The sequence below is a fragment of the Peromyscus maniculatus genome, chromosome 21 (genome assembly GCF_049852395.1).
Source record: "Peromyscus maniculatus bairdii isolate BWxNUB_F1_BW_parent chromosome 21, HU_Pman_BW_mat_3.1, whole genome shotgun sequence".
Taxonomy (NCBI): Eukaryota; Metazoa; Chordata; class Mammalia; order Rodentia; family Cricetidae; genus Peromyscus; species Peromyscus maniculatus.
This window is the reverse complement of record NC_134872.1, coordinates 25091998-25108392: the sequence shown is the minus strand read 5'-3', so window position 1 is coordinate 25108392 and position 16395 is coordinate 25091998. Positions and strand designations below refer to the sequence as shown.

The 16395-nt window shown below is 40.2% G+C and overlaps 2 protein-coding genes across 51 annotated transcripts in view; one reads left to right on the top strand and one right to left on the bottom strand.

The window, feature by feature from the left end:
• The window catches only part of Herc4 (HECT and RLD domain containing E3 ubiquitin protein ligase 4), a 79191-nt gene extending 77978 nt beyond the window's left edge, over nt 1–1213 (top strand). For 29 of the 50 annotated variants that reach the window (XM_076557113.1, XM_076557117.1, XM_076557119.1 and 26 more), the window contains one exon: nt 589–1213. In XM_076557113.1, coding sequence (XP_076413228.1) covers nt 589–797 — 209 coding nt within the window. In that variant the 3' untranslated portion in view covers nt 798–1213. The remainder of the gene's footprint in view (nt 1–588) is intronic. The other 21 variants (XR_013046663.1, XR_013046651.1, XR_013046654.1 and 18 more) reach the window with 2 other exon arrangements.
• Nucleotides 1214–2550: 1337 nt separating this feature from the next.
• Sirt1 (sirtuin 1) overlaps nt 2551–16395 on the bottom strand; it is a 21959-nt gene continuing 8114 nt past the window's right edge. Inside the window, exons 5-9 of the mRNA XM_076557135.1 lie at nt 10239–10386; nt 9666–9745; nt 8386–8572; nt 6224–6778; nt 2551–4525 (exon numbers count right to left, since the gene is read on the bottom strand). Coding sequence (XP_076413250.1) covers nt 4197–4525; nt 6224–6778; nt 8386–8572; nt 9666–9745; nt 10239–10386 — 1299 coding nt within the window. The 3' untranslated portion in view covers nt 2551–4196. The remainder of the gene's footprint in view (nt 4526–6223; nt 6779–8385; nt 8573–9665; nt 9746–10238; nt 10387–16395) is intronic.

Genomic DNA, 16395 nt, shown 5'->3' with positions numbered 1-16395 from the left:
TGTATGCAAATGTCCTCAGAGGCCAGAAGAGGATGTTGGATCCCCTGGAGCTGTTGTTACAGGTGGTTGTGAACAGCCACCATATGGGTGCTGGGAACCTAACTTGGATCCTATGCTACAGGGCATGGCTTGATGTCTTTTTCTATTTCTTCCCATTCATAAAAATGGTCTAGGGTATTCCTCTCTGGAAACTCTCCCCACTTAAGAATGTATACTGCTTTTGCAAAGGCCCCTAAGACTCTGGAGTAAGATCTCAAATTCAAGGTCTGCTGGAAATAGAGTTGATGTCTGGGCGGTTGCCAAGATCCTGTTTCAAAGTAAAAGCAGAACCTGGGATCCGTATGGCAGGAGATAACTTCTGAAAGTTTTCATTTACACACACAAAAAGAACAAAACACTAATTTAACCAGTTCTCTAAATGGCTTTTCCAAAAAGGATTTATAAATGCTTTTGTCAATTCCAACATTGTTCACCAAGTATCTATTGAGTACTTCCTGTAAAAATAATTAGGGTCATATGGTGGGTGGATGTTCATGCAAAGCTGGGCTGTGGTCACTGGACTATTGTCTAAATCGTTTTTCTTGGCAGTATTTTTGACAGGTAGTGATCGCATTCCCATTCTTGGTATGAAGAGTTTGAAACTAGTCATCCAGTCAACAGGAGGTGGTGAGAGCTATCTCCCGGTTTCCCATACCTGTTTTAATCTTTTAGATCTCCCAAAATATACAGAAAAAGAAACTCTACGATGTAAACTGATTCAAGCTATTGATCATAATGAAGGCTTCAGTTTAATATAAACTTGGAGTTCTGACTGTTCTGTTTAGTGCAAAGGTATCAAACCACTTGTCTTTCTTGTGAATTCAGCATAGTGAGAAGCATTTGCAATTCTTACTTGCAAATTGTTCACTACTGTATTGATGAAAGCCAAATATTAAAGAAAAATTGAGCAACTGTTAATATTAAACTTATTGTACATAACCATGAATTGTCCCCATCCTCATAAACATACAAGTATTGTGAATACATTAAAGTTTTACTAACAGGAATTTTAAGAGTTTGCATATCCTGATGTGTGAGTGCATGTTGCTTAATGTTTCTTCAATCACTGGGTTAAAAAAAAAAACCAAAAAAACATTTAACTATGGCCTGCCTTTAGTCATTTATTTTTCCATTTTGTAAATAAAAGTTTTGTAATAAAATAGTAACATTCAGATACCAGTAGTTTCTATGGTTGTAATTGAACTGAGCTGAAGTTTAAGGGTTAAAAATTATGATTGTCTGACTCTATAAAAGCATGGTGGAAACAAATCTTTTTGCTACACTATATGTCCCTGCAGACCTAAATGTCAAGTATTAACTTGTAGCTGTGCTGGCTGGTGGGGCTGTCAAAATGTGTTGACGGTAAAAGTTGCCAAAAACAGAGCCAGTGGCCACAGAGAACCAATCACAGGTACAGCTTCAAAACTAGATCAAGTCTTTATTCTCAGTGCTTTAGAAAGTCTTAATGGTGCTGTTTAGTTATCTCTGTTAATAAGTTGTGAAACTGAGTTGATGCAATACATGTAACTCTGCTAGCCACAATGCAAATATTTATTTTTTAAATTTAAAAAATGCCTTGAAGAGCTTAAATAAAGACTATAATAGCTTAATATTTCAACTTCCAGTGGTTCTCAGATTCAAACTTAAGGAGTTTGTGTGTATTTTTATGTGCACCATATGGATGCAGGGAACTCCCAACCCTCCAGGCTAGAAGCAGGCTGTGGAGTCACAAGCTACTGATGAACAGTCTCCTGTAAGTTACAAATCCATCTCATTTTTCGGCCAACACTATTCAGTTGTTGAGGCTGTTCAAGCTATTCATTATATGGGAATCCCTCCCTAATGTTTGGATGGAGGGGTTGGGGATTTAGCTCAGTGGTAGAGCGCTTGCCTAGCAAGCACAAGGCAAGGATTCGATCCTCAGCTCCAAAAAAAAAAAAAAAAGTTTAGATGGTGTCTTCACATTGTCATGGTTCACTCTTCCCTGTAATGATGACATTTCCCTTTGAAGTTACTTAACTTTAACAGAGTTCCATTGAAGGCCAGCATGCTGACCTCCTGTGGTCTCAGGCATGCCCACCACACCTGGCAGAGTTCATTTCTTGCTTACATCTTTGTCTCTATGCCTTGTCTTGTTACTACTCTGGCTGTTTCTGGGGTCATTTGACAGCCTTTCCAAATTGAGGAAGGAGGGAAACCACATTCCAGCCATTAAACCGTTTCTCCACTTTAGCTCTGTCATCATTTGGTCCACACCGCCATTCTAGGGCTGTCATCCCACACTCCAGCTCATCTGCATGGCCAGCTTGAAACTGACTCGCAACAGTAAGTTGGTAACAGAGGTGGAAGGCATTCTGGTCAGATACCACCACCACCACCACGGTCTTAACACAAGGTAGTAGCAAATCTGAGAGTCAGGTTTATGTCCCCTAAGAACCATCTGCTACAACCAGTGTTAACAAGAGTAACCCTTATTGGGCTGGTAAGTTAACAGGAAGGAAAAAAAAAAGGTCAAATGACAATTTTAATATAAGACTTTAAAACAAGATACAAGTATAAAACACTGTATTTCAAAAGTTGGAGGAAGATAATCCAGTCATTAAACAGTCTACAAAACATATGCCGGATTACATAAAAGTCTATTTACAATATAAAAAGAGCTGAAAACAGTCTTCACTGTAAAAATAATTTAAAACAAATTTTTCAATTTAAAATATTGTCTATAGCACAAACACATCATGCAAATGGAAAACTAAATATACGGCATTCTTTAGTTAAGCCAAATTCAGATTGAGAGAGCTTTTTAGGTAAGGAAATGAGCTACTTAATTAGTTTTCTCCTCTGGCAGTAACGGTCCTAGCTGGGTATTTTATGCAGAAAGAACAGCTATATTTCAAAACTTTTTTTGGGGGGGGGGGTAATAAATACTAAACCAAACATGAATATTTTAAGTTTGGGGATAATGTTTCAAAGTCATCTGTAAAATAAGTACTGACTGCAGTTTCTTTGAGGTGTGAACTGTTTGAAAGGCTAAAAGCTTCTGCAGTTCAGAAAACTCATCACTAGTTTTAAGGCAAGCTAAGCTTTTAAATAAATAAGAACTAGTTTCATTGACTATCTGATTTGTATTCATCTCCATAATACAAGGCTAACACTTTGGGATACATTACACCAAATCCTCTCAACAGGAAACAATGTACTTTCTGGGTGAGTTACAGTTTATTACTTTGGAACTTATAATTAAGAGACTCGTTGCTTTCCTCATTAGTGGAAAAACAGCAGTTCGAAATAATCCTCTCTCCCCAGTCTAAGTACCATTATTAGATTCAGAAAGGCTTTGCATGTTCACATCTTGGCAGTTTAATACTTGTGGTGAAGATCTACACAGGCTCTACCACAGTGATAGTTTAAATATTCGCTAATGTTCAACCTAAGGGGACCTATAGACAGGCACTATTGTTTCTAGAGCAACTGAAACATTTTCAAATCATTTATCAGGTTAGTCTCAGGGGCTTGTTTTGACATTACATCTGCAGCAGGTACAAAAGCCATCTTAAGCACTAAATATGCTTCAAACTCTGAGCACCAAATTTTGAGTGCTCCCCACACATGGTGATTTCCTTCTCACATTATAAGTCATCTGTGATTTTAAAAAGTTAGCTGCCACAAGTTTTTGAAAATGCCAGTGTTTTCAAAGGTAACTGCTAAAAATAAAAAATTCAGCTGAACAGAATATGAGGATTTCAAACTATTCAATGTTACAAACAAAAGTGTGAAATACCATTCTTTGGTCTAGATAAGCTGTTCCCTTTACATTAACATTCCAATGGCTTTTTGAAAACTTTAAAATGTTGAAAATTAATAGGCAAAAACAAAATTATATATACATAGGGATGTATCATACAAATGAACCTTTAAAGGAAACTGAAGTCAACTAACAACTGATTAAAGATACCTAGTACCTTTAAAAAGTTAGTGTTGAATGTACAAGTACAGAAATAATGGAACTTTAAAAATTATGACAATTATTATCCAGTCTATAAATATTACATCTTTCTGATTTCCTTGTTCAAGTTCACAAGTAAACATTCATTTTGACATGCTGAAGTTCCCAATGCTGGTGGAGCAATTCCTGTACCTGGACAACTGTAATAATGTTATAATTTGTCTGATGGACAGTTTGTATCTGTCACCTCCTGTCTCATGGCTGTAGCTTCATTAACTCCCTCTTGATCCCCTCCATCAGCTCCAAATCCAGATCCTCCAGCACCTTCAGGTCTATCATTATCATCTTCCAAGCCATTATAGAACTCTTCAATCTCACTTTCATCTTCCATGGGTTCTCCTAAACTTGGACTCGGGCATGTGCCACTGTCACTGTTACTGCCACAGGAACTAGAGGATAAGACATCGTCTTCAGAGTCTGAGTACACCTCCGCACCATGGAATATGTAACGATTTGGTGGTACAAAAAGGTACTGATTACCTGAAATACAGAAGTAAGAAATGTTACCTTTAGTTTGGCAGGAGAACCATTCTAGAAGTGTCCATTGGGTATACCCTGGAAGACTCACAAACTTTCTAGTTTGTGGTTTGTTGGATTATTACCTGTTAGACACAGATCTGCCTTGAACTCGCTGTCTTCATTCTACCTCCTGAATGCTGAGACTTACAAAGATATGTATTGTAGGCTTACATGTTAGTTGATACAGGCAAGTACAATTCACAGCTAAGAGCTAAGTCTCCCACTGTGTGTGCGTGTGCGTGTGCGCGTGCATACCTGAGGGGGTATGCTGAATAACTAGATAACCTCTACTATAATTTCCAAACAAATGTTGGGCTCTATTATCAGGGTATTTTGTGGAGTGGTGTTTAGTTCAAAACAAAGTATTATTCTGCTTCGCAAGTATTAAAAGATTTTATCACCTGTTTTTACAGTTATACAGACAGAAGTAGATAGTGCCTCCAGAATTCAGTATACTGCCAGAGGTCAAAGATTTATTCCGCTCACTAGAATTTGAGTTCATACACAGCATTACATAAGCCAGGTGGCACATATTTTTAAATCCTAGCACTGGGAAGATGGAAGCAGGAAGTTAACCGTTAATAATTATATAATTGCTCTGTGATGGCTCATGGCCACAATTCTAGCACCTAAAAGGGAAAGATCTGTACTACGTTCTTCAGAAACTAAAATTTTTTAATTTCAAAGCTGAGCATCACTTTTAATCCCAGCTATCAGGGTAGGAAAGCAGGTCTGTTGTTGAGGGCAGCCAAAGCTACATATAAAATGTCTGGTGATGTTTTATTTCTATAGGGCATGGAAAATGGATTTTATATTACAGTGCTCTGCTGTTGTCTAGATGCTCACCAAGGGTCAAGGCTGCACACGTTTAAACACCAGCTTTGCAGCCGGTGGCGGTGGTGGTATGCACCTTTAATCTTGGGGGGGGGGTAGTTAGAGTCAGGCAGATCTGAGTTCGAGGCCAGCCTGGGTTACAAAGTGAGTTCCAAGGAAAGGTGCCAAAACTACACAGAGAAACCCTGTCTCAAAAAAACCAAAAACAATAAAGGCCAGCTTGCTCTTCAAGTGTGAGGCCTGATCTAACAAAGACCAAAATTAGTTCCTACAAAGTATTGTAGAGGTTGTGCCATAACTCTTGGATTTACCTATTATATAGTATCTTCCAAAGGATAAAACAGATGTCCAGTAAGATCTGAAACAAGGCAGCCTCTAGAAGAGGGTACATCCTCAAGGCAGACCTAGAATTTTACCTGGCAGTACCTCTTCCTTCAATCCTGAGTTTTCTCACCTAGAACATGATTGTGTGTGTAAGCTGACCCACAGTTAAAAAAAATAAAATCTCAGTCATTTATTAAGTCATGCCTACCACTTAAAACAGCACAGTAATGTAATTTAAAACCCACTCTGGGAGCTGAATTTATAACTCGGTAGATCTTGCCTAGCCATTTGAAGCCCTGGGTTTTATCACAGTACTGACTACAAAAATATCACCTTCCTCTAACTCAACAACACACAAACACAGCACTACCCTGGTCGACTAATGTCAAAACAATTATTCAGGTTTTCATGGTATATGTGTTTAAGCCCAAATCTGACACTGGGTGTCATGTACTTGGAACACAAGACTTTGAAAGTGGTTGACCAAACAGCATTCCTTACCATCAAGACGCTTACTAATTTGCTCCTTTGCAAGTCTGTTGGGCCAACATTTTCTCACTGCTTCCACAACTGAAGGTCTTTCGTTTTTCTCTCCAGTACTGGAACCAACAGCCTTGAAATCTGGATTTTCCACATTAATGCCCTCCACATTCCTACAAGTCTGTACTACTTGTGATTTTTCTTCCACACCACCTTTTGATTCAGATACTTCTAAATCATCAACTTTGTTCTTTGTTGTTTGGTCTACAAGTGTAGAAATCACAGAAGAGTCTTGGGGTACAGTTCTTTCAGGTGAACTTGAGTCTTCTGAAATATGAAGAGGTGTTGGTGGCAATTCTGATAAATGAACCAATTCCTTTTGTGTTCGTGGAGGTTTTTCAGTAATTTCTGAAAGCTTTACAGGGTTACAACAAAGTTTGGCATATTCACCACCTAACCTATGACACAACTCATTAATTATGACATCACAGTCTCCAAGAAGCTCTACATCAAAATGCAGATGAGGCAATGGTTCCCTATTTATTAATATTTGAGGCACTTCATGGGGTATGGAACCTAAAAACAGAATGGAAAAGGGAGTTAGGAAAAGAGAAAGAACGCAGTTATAACCCAAACAAATGGATATGCATGCCCACCCCTTGAATCCCAGCACCAGGGAGAGCTCAAGGGAAGCAGCCAGAACCACAGTGAGAGACCACCCCCCCCCCCCTCTCTCTCTCACACACACACACACACACACACACACACACACACACACAGTAGGGCATACAAATCTATGAACATTTTACATTTTCAAAATCAATTTCCTATCAATGACAAATAATTGACTGTTCTCCCACTGGGGCTGTGCCTTACTCTCTCTGGCCTTAAACTCACGGCAATCCTGTCCCAGCTTCAGAGAGCTCCAGCTCAGAAAGCTTACAACTTTAAAATAACATTTCTTTGAATTAGCTTAACATATAGCTATAGGTATTTGGAAGGCTAAGATGTCTCTTATCCTCTAACAAAAGGACACATCCAATGTAACAGACATGCTCTTGGGTTGGGGGTTTAGCTCAGTGAGTGGTAGAGCGCTTGTCTAGCAAGTGCAAGGCCCTGGGTTCAATCCTCAGCTCCAGAAGAAAAAGAAAAAGAAAAAGACAGAAAGAGAGATGTTCTTAGCTGCTTCACACGGTGGAGGTGGCAACAGAAACATGAAAAAAAAATTCAAGAATGACAAACGAATTGGACATAAGCTTTTTTTGGGGGGGGGGGTGTCAGGGTCTCACCATTGTTAACTCTTGCTGTCCTGGAACACACTATGTATATAGACCAGGCTTGCCCTTAAACCTGGAGGTCTGCCTGACAGGATAAAAGGTTCTAGCTGTTATGCCCAGCTCCTGGACACAAGCACATAGATTTGTGGAACTACCATTATGGAATGGAACTTTATTTTTTCATCTATCCTAGGCCAGCCTCAAATTTGCCGTGTAGTAGAAGCTGCTATCCTTGGGACTCCTGACCCTCCTGCCTTCAGCCCACCACCACATGGTTTACAAGCGTGTGCCGCCATTCCTAGCTATGAAAGATTTACTAGCTGGGAGTGGTAGCACATGCCTTTTCTCCCAGCACTGAGCAGACTGGGGCAGACACATCTCTGAGTGTGACTCCAGCCTGGTCTGCAGAGCCTCCTAGTCCGAGGCTAGAGTGATCTTGTCTCAAGAACTGAGGTTAGAGGTTGTTATGTGCCTACCTACATGTAAGTGTACAGGGAGTACTTGTGACCACTTTGGCCAAATGAGGGTGCCAGATCCCATTAAACTGGAGCTACTACAAACTTGTAAGCTGTCATGTGGGAACTCACAGTGGGTCCTCTGCAAGAGTGGTGCTGCACACCTTCACTCCCAGCACTCAGGAGGCAGAGGCAGGTGGATCTCTGAGTTCAAGGCCAGCCTGGTCTACAAAGTGAGTTCCAGGACAGCCAGGGCTATAGAGAAACACTGTCTTGAACACGCCTCCCCACCCCGCCAAAATAGCCTTCTTCACTGCTGATTAATTCATTTCTCTGGTTTGCACGCTCATGTGCACACACACATGTGAGCTAAATATAAATAATAAAATTGCCTCATACACAGACCCACAACACATGGCACGTAGAACTGCCCCCTAACCCATCAACTTACTTGGAATTAGTGCTACTGGTCTTACTTTCAGAGAAGACCCAATAACAATGAGGAGGTCAACTTCATCTTTGTCATACTTCATGGCTCTATGAAATTGTTCTGGTAAATTTTCACCAAAGAAGACAATCTCCGGCTTCATGATAGCAAGTGGCTCATCAGCCGGGCACCTAGGACAACGAGGAACTACCTGCACAAAATGGGAAAGTGAAGGGAGCCCCAGTCAGAAGCAGTCAACATTCCCAGGAAAGAGCAGCCGTGCCCAGGTAAACTTGACAGTGTCTACTGTGGAGCCAGGTGACCACAGCTCTGCGGTGAAGACAATTCCTGCCAAGCCTGACAACCAATTTCAACTCCCCGAGTCCACAGGGTGGACTGAGGACTGACCCCCAACACCCTGATCTCCTCTATCCTCTGCCTTCACACATGTGCTGTCATTCCCCCATGCACACGTGTGCACACAGAAAATACTAAATATGCAAAAAATGAGCACAGGGAAAAAAAACGCAAACTTGACCTTTTAAAAATGTTTGTGAAAATAACTCCATTTCAATATACTCTGTTTCCTGATTATACATGACTGTGCAGGACATATTTCTGGGTGTCTTGCTGTATTTTCCTGGAGTAACTACTTCACTATCATTTTGGAAATGTTTGAAATCTTACACAACTAAGTGTAAGAAAGGCTCCAACTATGATCCAAGCTGAGAAGGAAGGACAGTGGCGGAATTCCCTCCAAGTTGTGACCAGGCCCCTACTTTAGACTTCATAAGGAGGTACTTAGGAGATGTCAACTAAAGAGGACTTAGATTTGTTGAAGGGATCTATGTAACCTGGGCTAACCCAAGCTTGCTTAGAGCTGAGCATGACCTTCAGCTTAAGTCTCCAGCCTCCAAAGTGCTGGGATTACAGGCATGTGACCAAACACTAGATTTACTGGTGCTGGAGAGCAAACCCAGGACTCTAAATGTTAAGTAGGCATTCTAGCAACATTCCAACTTTTATCTGGAGACAGGGTTTCTGAGTTATTGTCCTGGAACCTCGCTCTGTAGGCCAGACTTGCCTCTGCCTCCTGAGTGCTGGGACTAAAGTAAAGGTGCATGCCACCACTACCTGGCCCAACATTTTTTTTTCTTAAGGACTCTCCACCTTACAGACCCGCATTTATCAGGAAGTCCAGCACTCTTTCTGTTAACACATACTCTGAAGGGGAAATGATGAAGGCAGAAGCAGCAAACATCAAGTTCACACAGTTCCTACAATGAGCAGATGAATTCAATTACCTGATTAAAAATGTCTCCTCGAACAGCTTCACAATCAACTTTGTATTTGCAAATCAGGCAAGATGCTGTTGCAAAGGAACCTAAAACAACAAAATACACCTACATTATTGAAATATTTGTGGTTTACACCATAAAGACTTTAACCTGAGTTCTCCTGGTCTTACAAGGAATATAATCTATGTGATATATAGTTTATATATTAAGAATACATGTGTGTGTGTATGTTTTTGTGTATGTATGTATGTATGTATGTATGTATGTATTCCATATCCTCTAAAGCTATTGCAATAAATAACTTTGCAAGGGCTAAAACTCTACAACTGGAAGGTTCCAACCTTAGCACAGTTGTGTCTTGTATAGTCAAAGATAGCCTTGAACTTCCTATCACTAGGCATACACCACCACATCTAAGGCCTTATTTCTGCTTTTGTGTGTGTGTGTTTCTTTCAGTTATGTGCACTCAAGATTATCAAATAATGCTTAATCACGAAACTAGATAGCATCTTCTTTCCAAGCCTGATGTTTCTATTAAACTAAGCACACTACAGAAAACTACTGTTGACGTTTACTAACCATGACACTGGATGATCCTTTGGATTCCTGCAACCTGCTCCAAGGTATCTATATTTTGAGTATAGTTTCGAAGTAGTTTTCCTTCCTTATCTGACAAAGCTATGAATTTGTGACACAGAGATGGCTGGAACTGTCCGGGATATATTTCCTATATAATGCAAAAGGCAGAAAGATTGACATTGACTAATGAAATAAGCATAACAGAAATGCTGCTTACATTTAGTCAAAAAATGTCCTAATGGTAACCCCCATGTATATACTTTAATAAACAAAATCCATGAGCATTTTTAAGCATACAGATGGATGGCACACCTAGAAAAAGGCTTGTTACTATATGAAAACTCAGCAATTTGTGAACTTGGCCCCTTGAACAAGATAAGGTGACCCAGAAACACATCTTAATGGATGTTTAATGTAAGTCAGAAGAAATACATACCTTAGGTACATCAAAATTTTGTTGTCTGTAAATTCAGATTTTTTTTTTTCTTTAAGGAAAAAGAGGGGAGCTTTACACTGATAACAGCTATCAAAGGTACGGTGACTTCACAACTAAAAAAAGGCTGTCAGTGTATTATTGAAAACTTTCTTTTTGATTCATCATTCATAAATATCAACCTGCTGGAGTTTAAAGCTGAAGTTGTATTAATTCCTTACCACAATTGCTTTCCTTCCACTGCACAGGCATACTGGGATAGAACAGAGCTGCTCATGAATGCTGAGTTGCTGGATTTTGTGTGTGTGTTTTTCCCCCCAAATAATGCTTCAATGCTGTTTCTTCTTTAAAAACAAAGAATTCAGATATACACATGGCAAAAAGATCAGAGAAAAAGTATCAATTTTGGTCCTCCCAACTTTTGACAGTGTTTTTATTCAATTTCATTTAGTGACTATGGCAAAGGAAGTTTCTCCTTTTTTCTTTAAAGTAGCTGTACTTTCTACTTCCTTACATTATAGGCCCTAACCCATCACAATGATAGCAAAAAAGAAATACAACCATATATTCATCAATAGGGAGACTGGTTGTATAATAATGTACATCCATACAGTGCTATGTTCAGCCACTGAGACAATGAGAGGGCTCTCATGCACTGACCTGAAAAATAGTCCATGACATACATTAAAAAAAAAAAAAAAAAAATTAGTCACCAGGGAGTAATCTTTTTGGTTTTAAGCAAAAAACTGAAATTGTGTGCACATATGGATGGTTCTGTTTGCATGAACACATGGCAAGAACACACAGCAACTGTAAACAGGGCTGAGGCTTCTGTAGGATTAGAGGACTTGACTTTTAACCTATTTAGTAACTCACAAGTTTAGAATTTCCACTCAGTAACTGCTACATAAAACCTAATAAGCTTTTTTGGGGGGGATTTGGGGAGGAGACAGGGTCTGTGTCTACATAGCCCTGGCTCTCCTGGAACTCACTCTGTAGCCCAGGCTGGCCTTCAACTCAAAAGATCCGCCTGCCTCTGCCTCCTCAGTGCTGGAATTAAAGGCAGTGCCACCACACCGAGCAATGAACTAGTTCTATAGGAAGTCATGAATGTGGTGGTCCATTACACAAAAATCCAAGATTTTTGCTTTCCATTCCAATGTATACTGCAAACACTTATCAGCTGAACTGAATGGTACATCCTGTAAGTTTTCAAACTAAGGGACAGCTAGAAATTATAGAATTCTAACGAACTTTAAATCAGAACTTCTAAATCTTAAAAAGACAGGTTGCCTCAGGTCTGAACATCCTGAAGCCTTTTGAGAAACCAGTGGCAGGTTGTAGGATACAAGCCTTTAATCCCAGTACTCAGGAGGCAGAGGCTGTGGGAACTCTATAAATCCAAGGCCATCCTGGTCTCAGGGCTGTTACAGAGAAACCTTGTCTTGAAAAACCAAAAAGAAAAAAGAAAAAAAAAAAAAAGGAAAGAAACCATTCAAGCCAGGCATGCTGGCACATACCTTTAATCCCAGCATTTGGGAGACAGAGGCAGGCACCAACCTGGTCTACTGGTCTACGAAGCAAGTTCCAGGACAGCCAAAGCTATTACACAAAGGAACCCAGTTTCAAGGGAAAAAAAACCAATCATGAGTGTTGGGCCATGCTACTGAGATTAAGTTTAAAAGAAATATTTTTAAAAGCTAACACTCTGCAGGGGACTGATGGTGCACACCTTTAATCCCAACACTCAGGAGGCAGAGACAAGAAGATCTCTAAATTGAAGCCAGCCTGGTCAACAAATCTTCTAGGGCAGCCAGGGCTACAGAGAGAAAGAAACCCTGTCTCAGAAAAATAACAAGCTAACCCTCAGGAGAGCTCCCACATAAATGGCTTCCCCTCCAGTGATGCTAGCTGCTTTCTGCCTCTAAGTTTAGCAGTATAAACAAAGATCTAAAAGGCAGGGTATTATTGCAGCCCCTAAAAAACTAAAAGCTTCATCCAATTTTAGAGTTTGTAGTTTGGTAACAAACAACCTAAATCAATCCTCCACTCTATGAAGAATGAAGGCTGGCAACAAATGCAGGGGCAGCTCTTGCCCAGCATGTGGGAGGCAAAGTGCTCACTCCCTAGCACCACACAAAAAAGTGAAGGGCTCGAGAGGTGGGTCAGTGGGTAAGCATTTGCACTGCAAACTTGAGGACCAGCGCTGTAATTCCTGCATGCAGGAAGCAGAAACAGGGACCCCAATGAAGAGTCTACAGGAGAACCTGCTTTCATACATAATGTGGAGAGAGTAATGGAGAAAGACACCCAAAGTCAACTTCTGGCCACCACCTGTGACATGCATACTCATACCCTGGACACTACATAAACATCACACACATGCCCACAAAGGGAAAACAGGAACAGGAACAAAAATTCCAGGAAGAACCCTCCTCACACTCATTTCATTCACAAAACTCCAGTAGAGTTAATTTTTACTCTACTGATCAAAACTTTTTGCCAGTTACCTCTTGGAGGATATTTAACCTTAACAAAACACATTTCATTTTGTATACAAGGTCATAATAAGTGAATATTAGTCTTTATGGACCATACATTTTGCCATATGGTTTCATATAGCAAAAGTAGTCAGAGATGATCTATTTAAGTGGACTTGGCTGTTCCTGAACTGACTTAGGGACAGTACAGTAGAATTTTATAGTATTCATGTGTTATGAAAACAGCCTGACAACTCCCAGTCATTAACAACTAACTCTCAAGTTAATGGGATGGTTAAGATGGGAAGAAGCTGGTAAGCAGACAGAATCTGACAGAGAATGATGTTTAGATGATCTATTATACAGCATAGATTACAATTAATAACACTGTGTACCTGAAATGTCTGAATATGTGTAGAAATGAGTATGTGAAGTAATGGATGTTACTAATTTGCTACAGCCATTCCATAATGTATATACAGCAGCATAATGTGTATCATATAAACATATGCACTTATATGTCTATTTAAATAAATTCATAGCTCAGTCAGCCATACTTGGAATTATATATTATATCACATCAGAAAACAGAACAAGCTTTTTTTCTGATAGTATGCCAATCTGTCTATTCAAATCAAAGTATTCCAGTTAGTGAAGCTAAAAATTAATCCCTACTGAACTTGAGCATGTACAGGCAAAACCCATACACTTGTATTTCACCTTGTAATGGTGTAGAGCATTATACATTCTTCACGTGCTATACATATTTCACATGTATAAGGCTCAATTAAAGAAAGGGTCTCATTATGTAACTCTAGCTGATCTGGAACCCAGAGATCCACTTGCATTTCACTCAAGAGTACTGAGATAAAGACCTGGACTACCATACCTAATCTTTTTTAATATTAAAAAGAAATTTTGTATGTATGAGTGTTTTGCCTGAACATGTACCACATGCTTGCCTGGTCCCCAAGGATGTCAGAAAAGGACACTGGACTCCCTTGGAGAGTTGGAGTTATGGATGGTTGTGAGCCACCACATGGTCCTCTGTGCAAGAACAAGTGCTCTTAACTGCTGAGCCTTCTCTCCAGCCCCTACGTAAAAACTTTTCATTATATTATGTCTGGGGTGGGGGTGTGGGGGTGAGTGCAAGTGCCATGAAGGTGGAGGCCGGAGGGCCAGCAGTACAGGCTTGGACTGGGACTGGTGACAGCTGGCAGTTGTAGAGACATAGATGCTGGAAACTGACCTCTGACCTTTGCAAGTAGTATGCACTCATTAGCACTGGCTCATCTCTCCAGTCTTTGTTGTCAGAGGTGACTTTTTCACCCAGATTTCCTTCCCAGCCATGTTTGTGGAATGGTATGAAAGGAGTTTTCTGGCAGAGCTGTTAAAGTCTATGCACAGAATATCATCCATAAGCTGAGGGCTCTTTGATTCCCCCATTTCTGTCTTTTTATGAAGGCTAAATTTTTAGGCTCTCCACCTGCCCCATAAACCCAATTAAAACCACATTTTAGAATGTGTGTCCATTGCTGGGGCCTAAATCCAGGGCCTTATGTTCAGTTAAGCTCCACCACTGTAACCCAGGCTGGCCTGGAACTCAAGTGTTTAGCAGAGACTGGCCTTTTAACTCTTGAGATCCTCCTGCCTCCACTACCTGAACCCTGGGATCAGGGACATACACAGCTGGCTTGTTACACATTCGAGAGCATTTTGTGCCAGGGTTACTGGAATTCCAGCCTTTATAAACCCCTGAAGAAGAGCAAAATAATGTTTGCCCGTACACAGACACACAAAATAAGTAAATGTAATTTTAAAAATTATGGAACTCTTAATTTTAGATACGTATCTGCACTCGACAACCCTGGTAAGATAGTGGAAAAATTACTATTTCTGGCAATGCGGTTTCTCCACTCACAACACAGAATTTACAGTAAAGAAAAATCTTGGGGATATTAACATAGATACACTAACCAGCCATGCTTGTATAAGACATGAAAGTAACTTGTAGTTACCTGCTGACCTTTCTAAGCCTGTATCTACTTACTGAAGTCATAAAGCATCAGTGTCCTGCATCTATCAAGAAATCTTTGTCATCTCACAGTTCTGTAAATCTCCCATGTGTGTTGTCTGTGAGGTCCCTAAACTACCTTGTCTTGTCACCTCCACAGGAGCACTCTGGCATGTGCACCACCACTCACCGCTCCATCTAAGATCCTGTTTAATTTCTCCATTCTCTAAAATGTCTCTTTAATACAGAAGAGCCTTTCAAATTCATTTACAAGTTCCGTAACAATGAACTAACAGGAGGAGGAATGGTGATAGGTGGAGACCAGAGGATCAGGAGGCTCAAAAGCTATCCATGGCTGTGCAAAGTTCAAGACCAGCCTGGCCTACATCAGACTGTCTCAAAAAATACATACATATAAATAAAATTTTTTTTTTTTTTTTTTTTTTTTTGGTTTTTCGAGACAGGGTTTCTCTGTGTAGCTTTGCGCCTTTCCTGGAGCTCACTTGGTAGCCCAGGCTGGCCTCGAACTCACAGAGATCCGCCTGCCTCTGCCTCCCGAGTGCTGGGATTAAAGGCGTGCGCCACCAACGCCCGGCTATAAATAAAAATTTTAAATTGAAGAAAAATCAAAAATTTTCTAGTGACTAAAATTTTGGAACAATATATGAACTTTATACTCTACAGCAGAGCTGCACAGCATACATGGAGCCAGGTGTACAATTTTCAACTTTCTAGTTCACATGAAAATGAAAATTTCCAATGCCTAATAAACAATTTTGTTACTGCTTTGTTTTTGAAGCTGAGCCTCACAATGTAGCCCTGGCTGATCATGAAGTCACGAGTCTTCTGTCTGCCTCTTGCATCCTGGGACTGCAGGAATACACCACTATGCCTGGCTCCTAAACATATTACCAAACAAATATTTCTAAATGCAGTTAGTAGAGGATCATTTTTCTTTAGCAAAATCTTTAAAATCCAGTGAGTATGCCCCTCACTTATATCAGTACACTTCAAATAGTCAATAGCCACATGCAGCTGCTGACTGACCTATCAACTACAGAGACTAGAAGATGCTACAAGGGTCCTGTCATCTGTTCACAACAAAATGTAACCTTGAGCTGGAGAGATGGCTGAATGCTTAAGAACACTGATTGGTCTTCCAGGACCCGGGTTCAATACCCAGCTCCCATATGGCAGCTCATAACTGTCTAACTCCAGTTCCAGGGGACA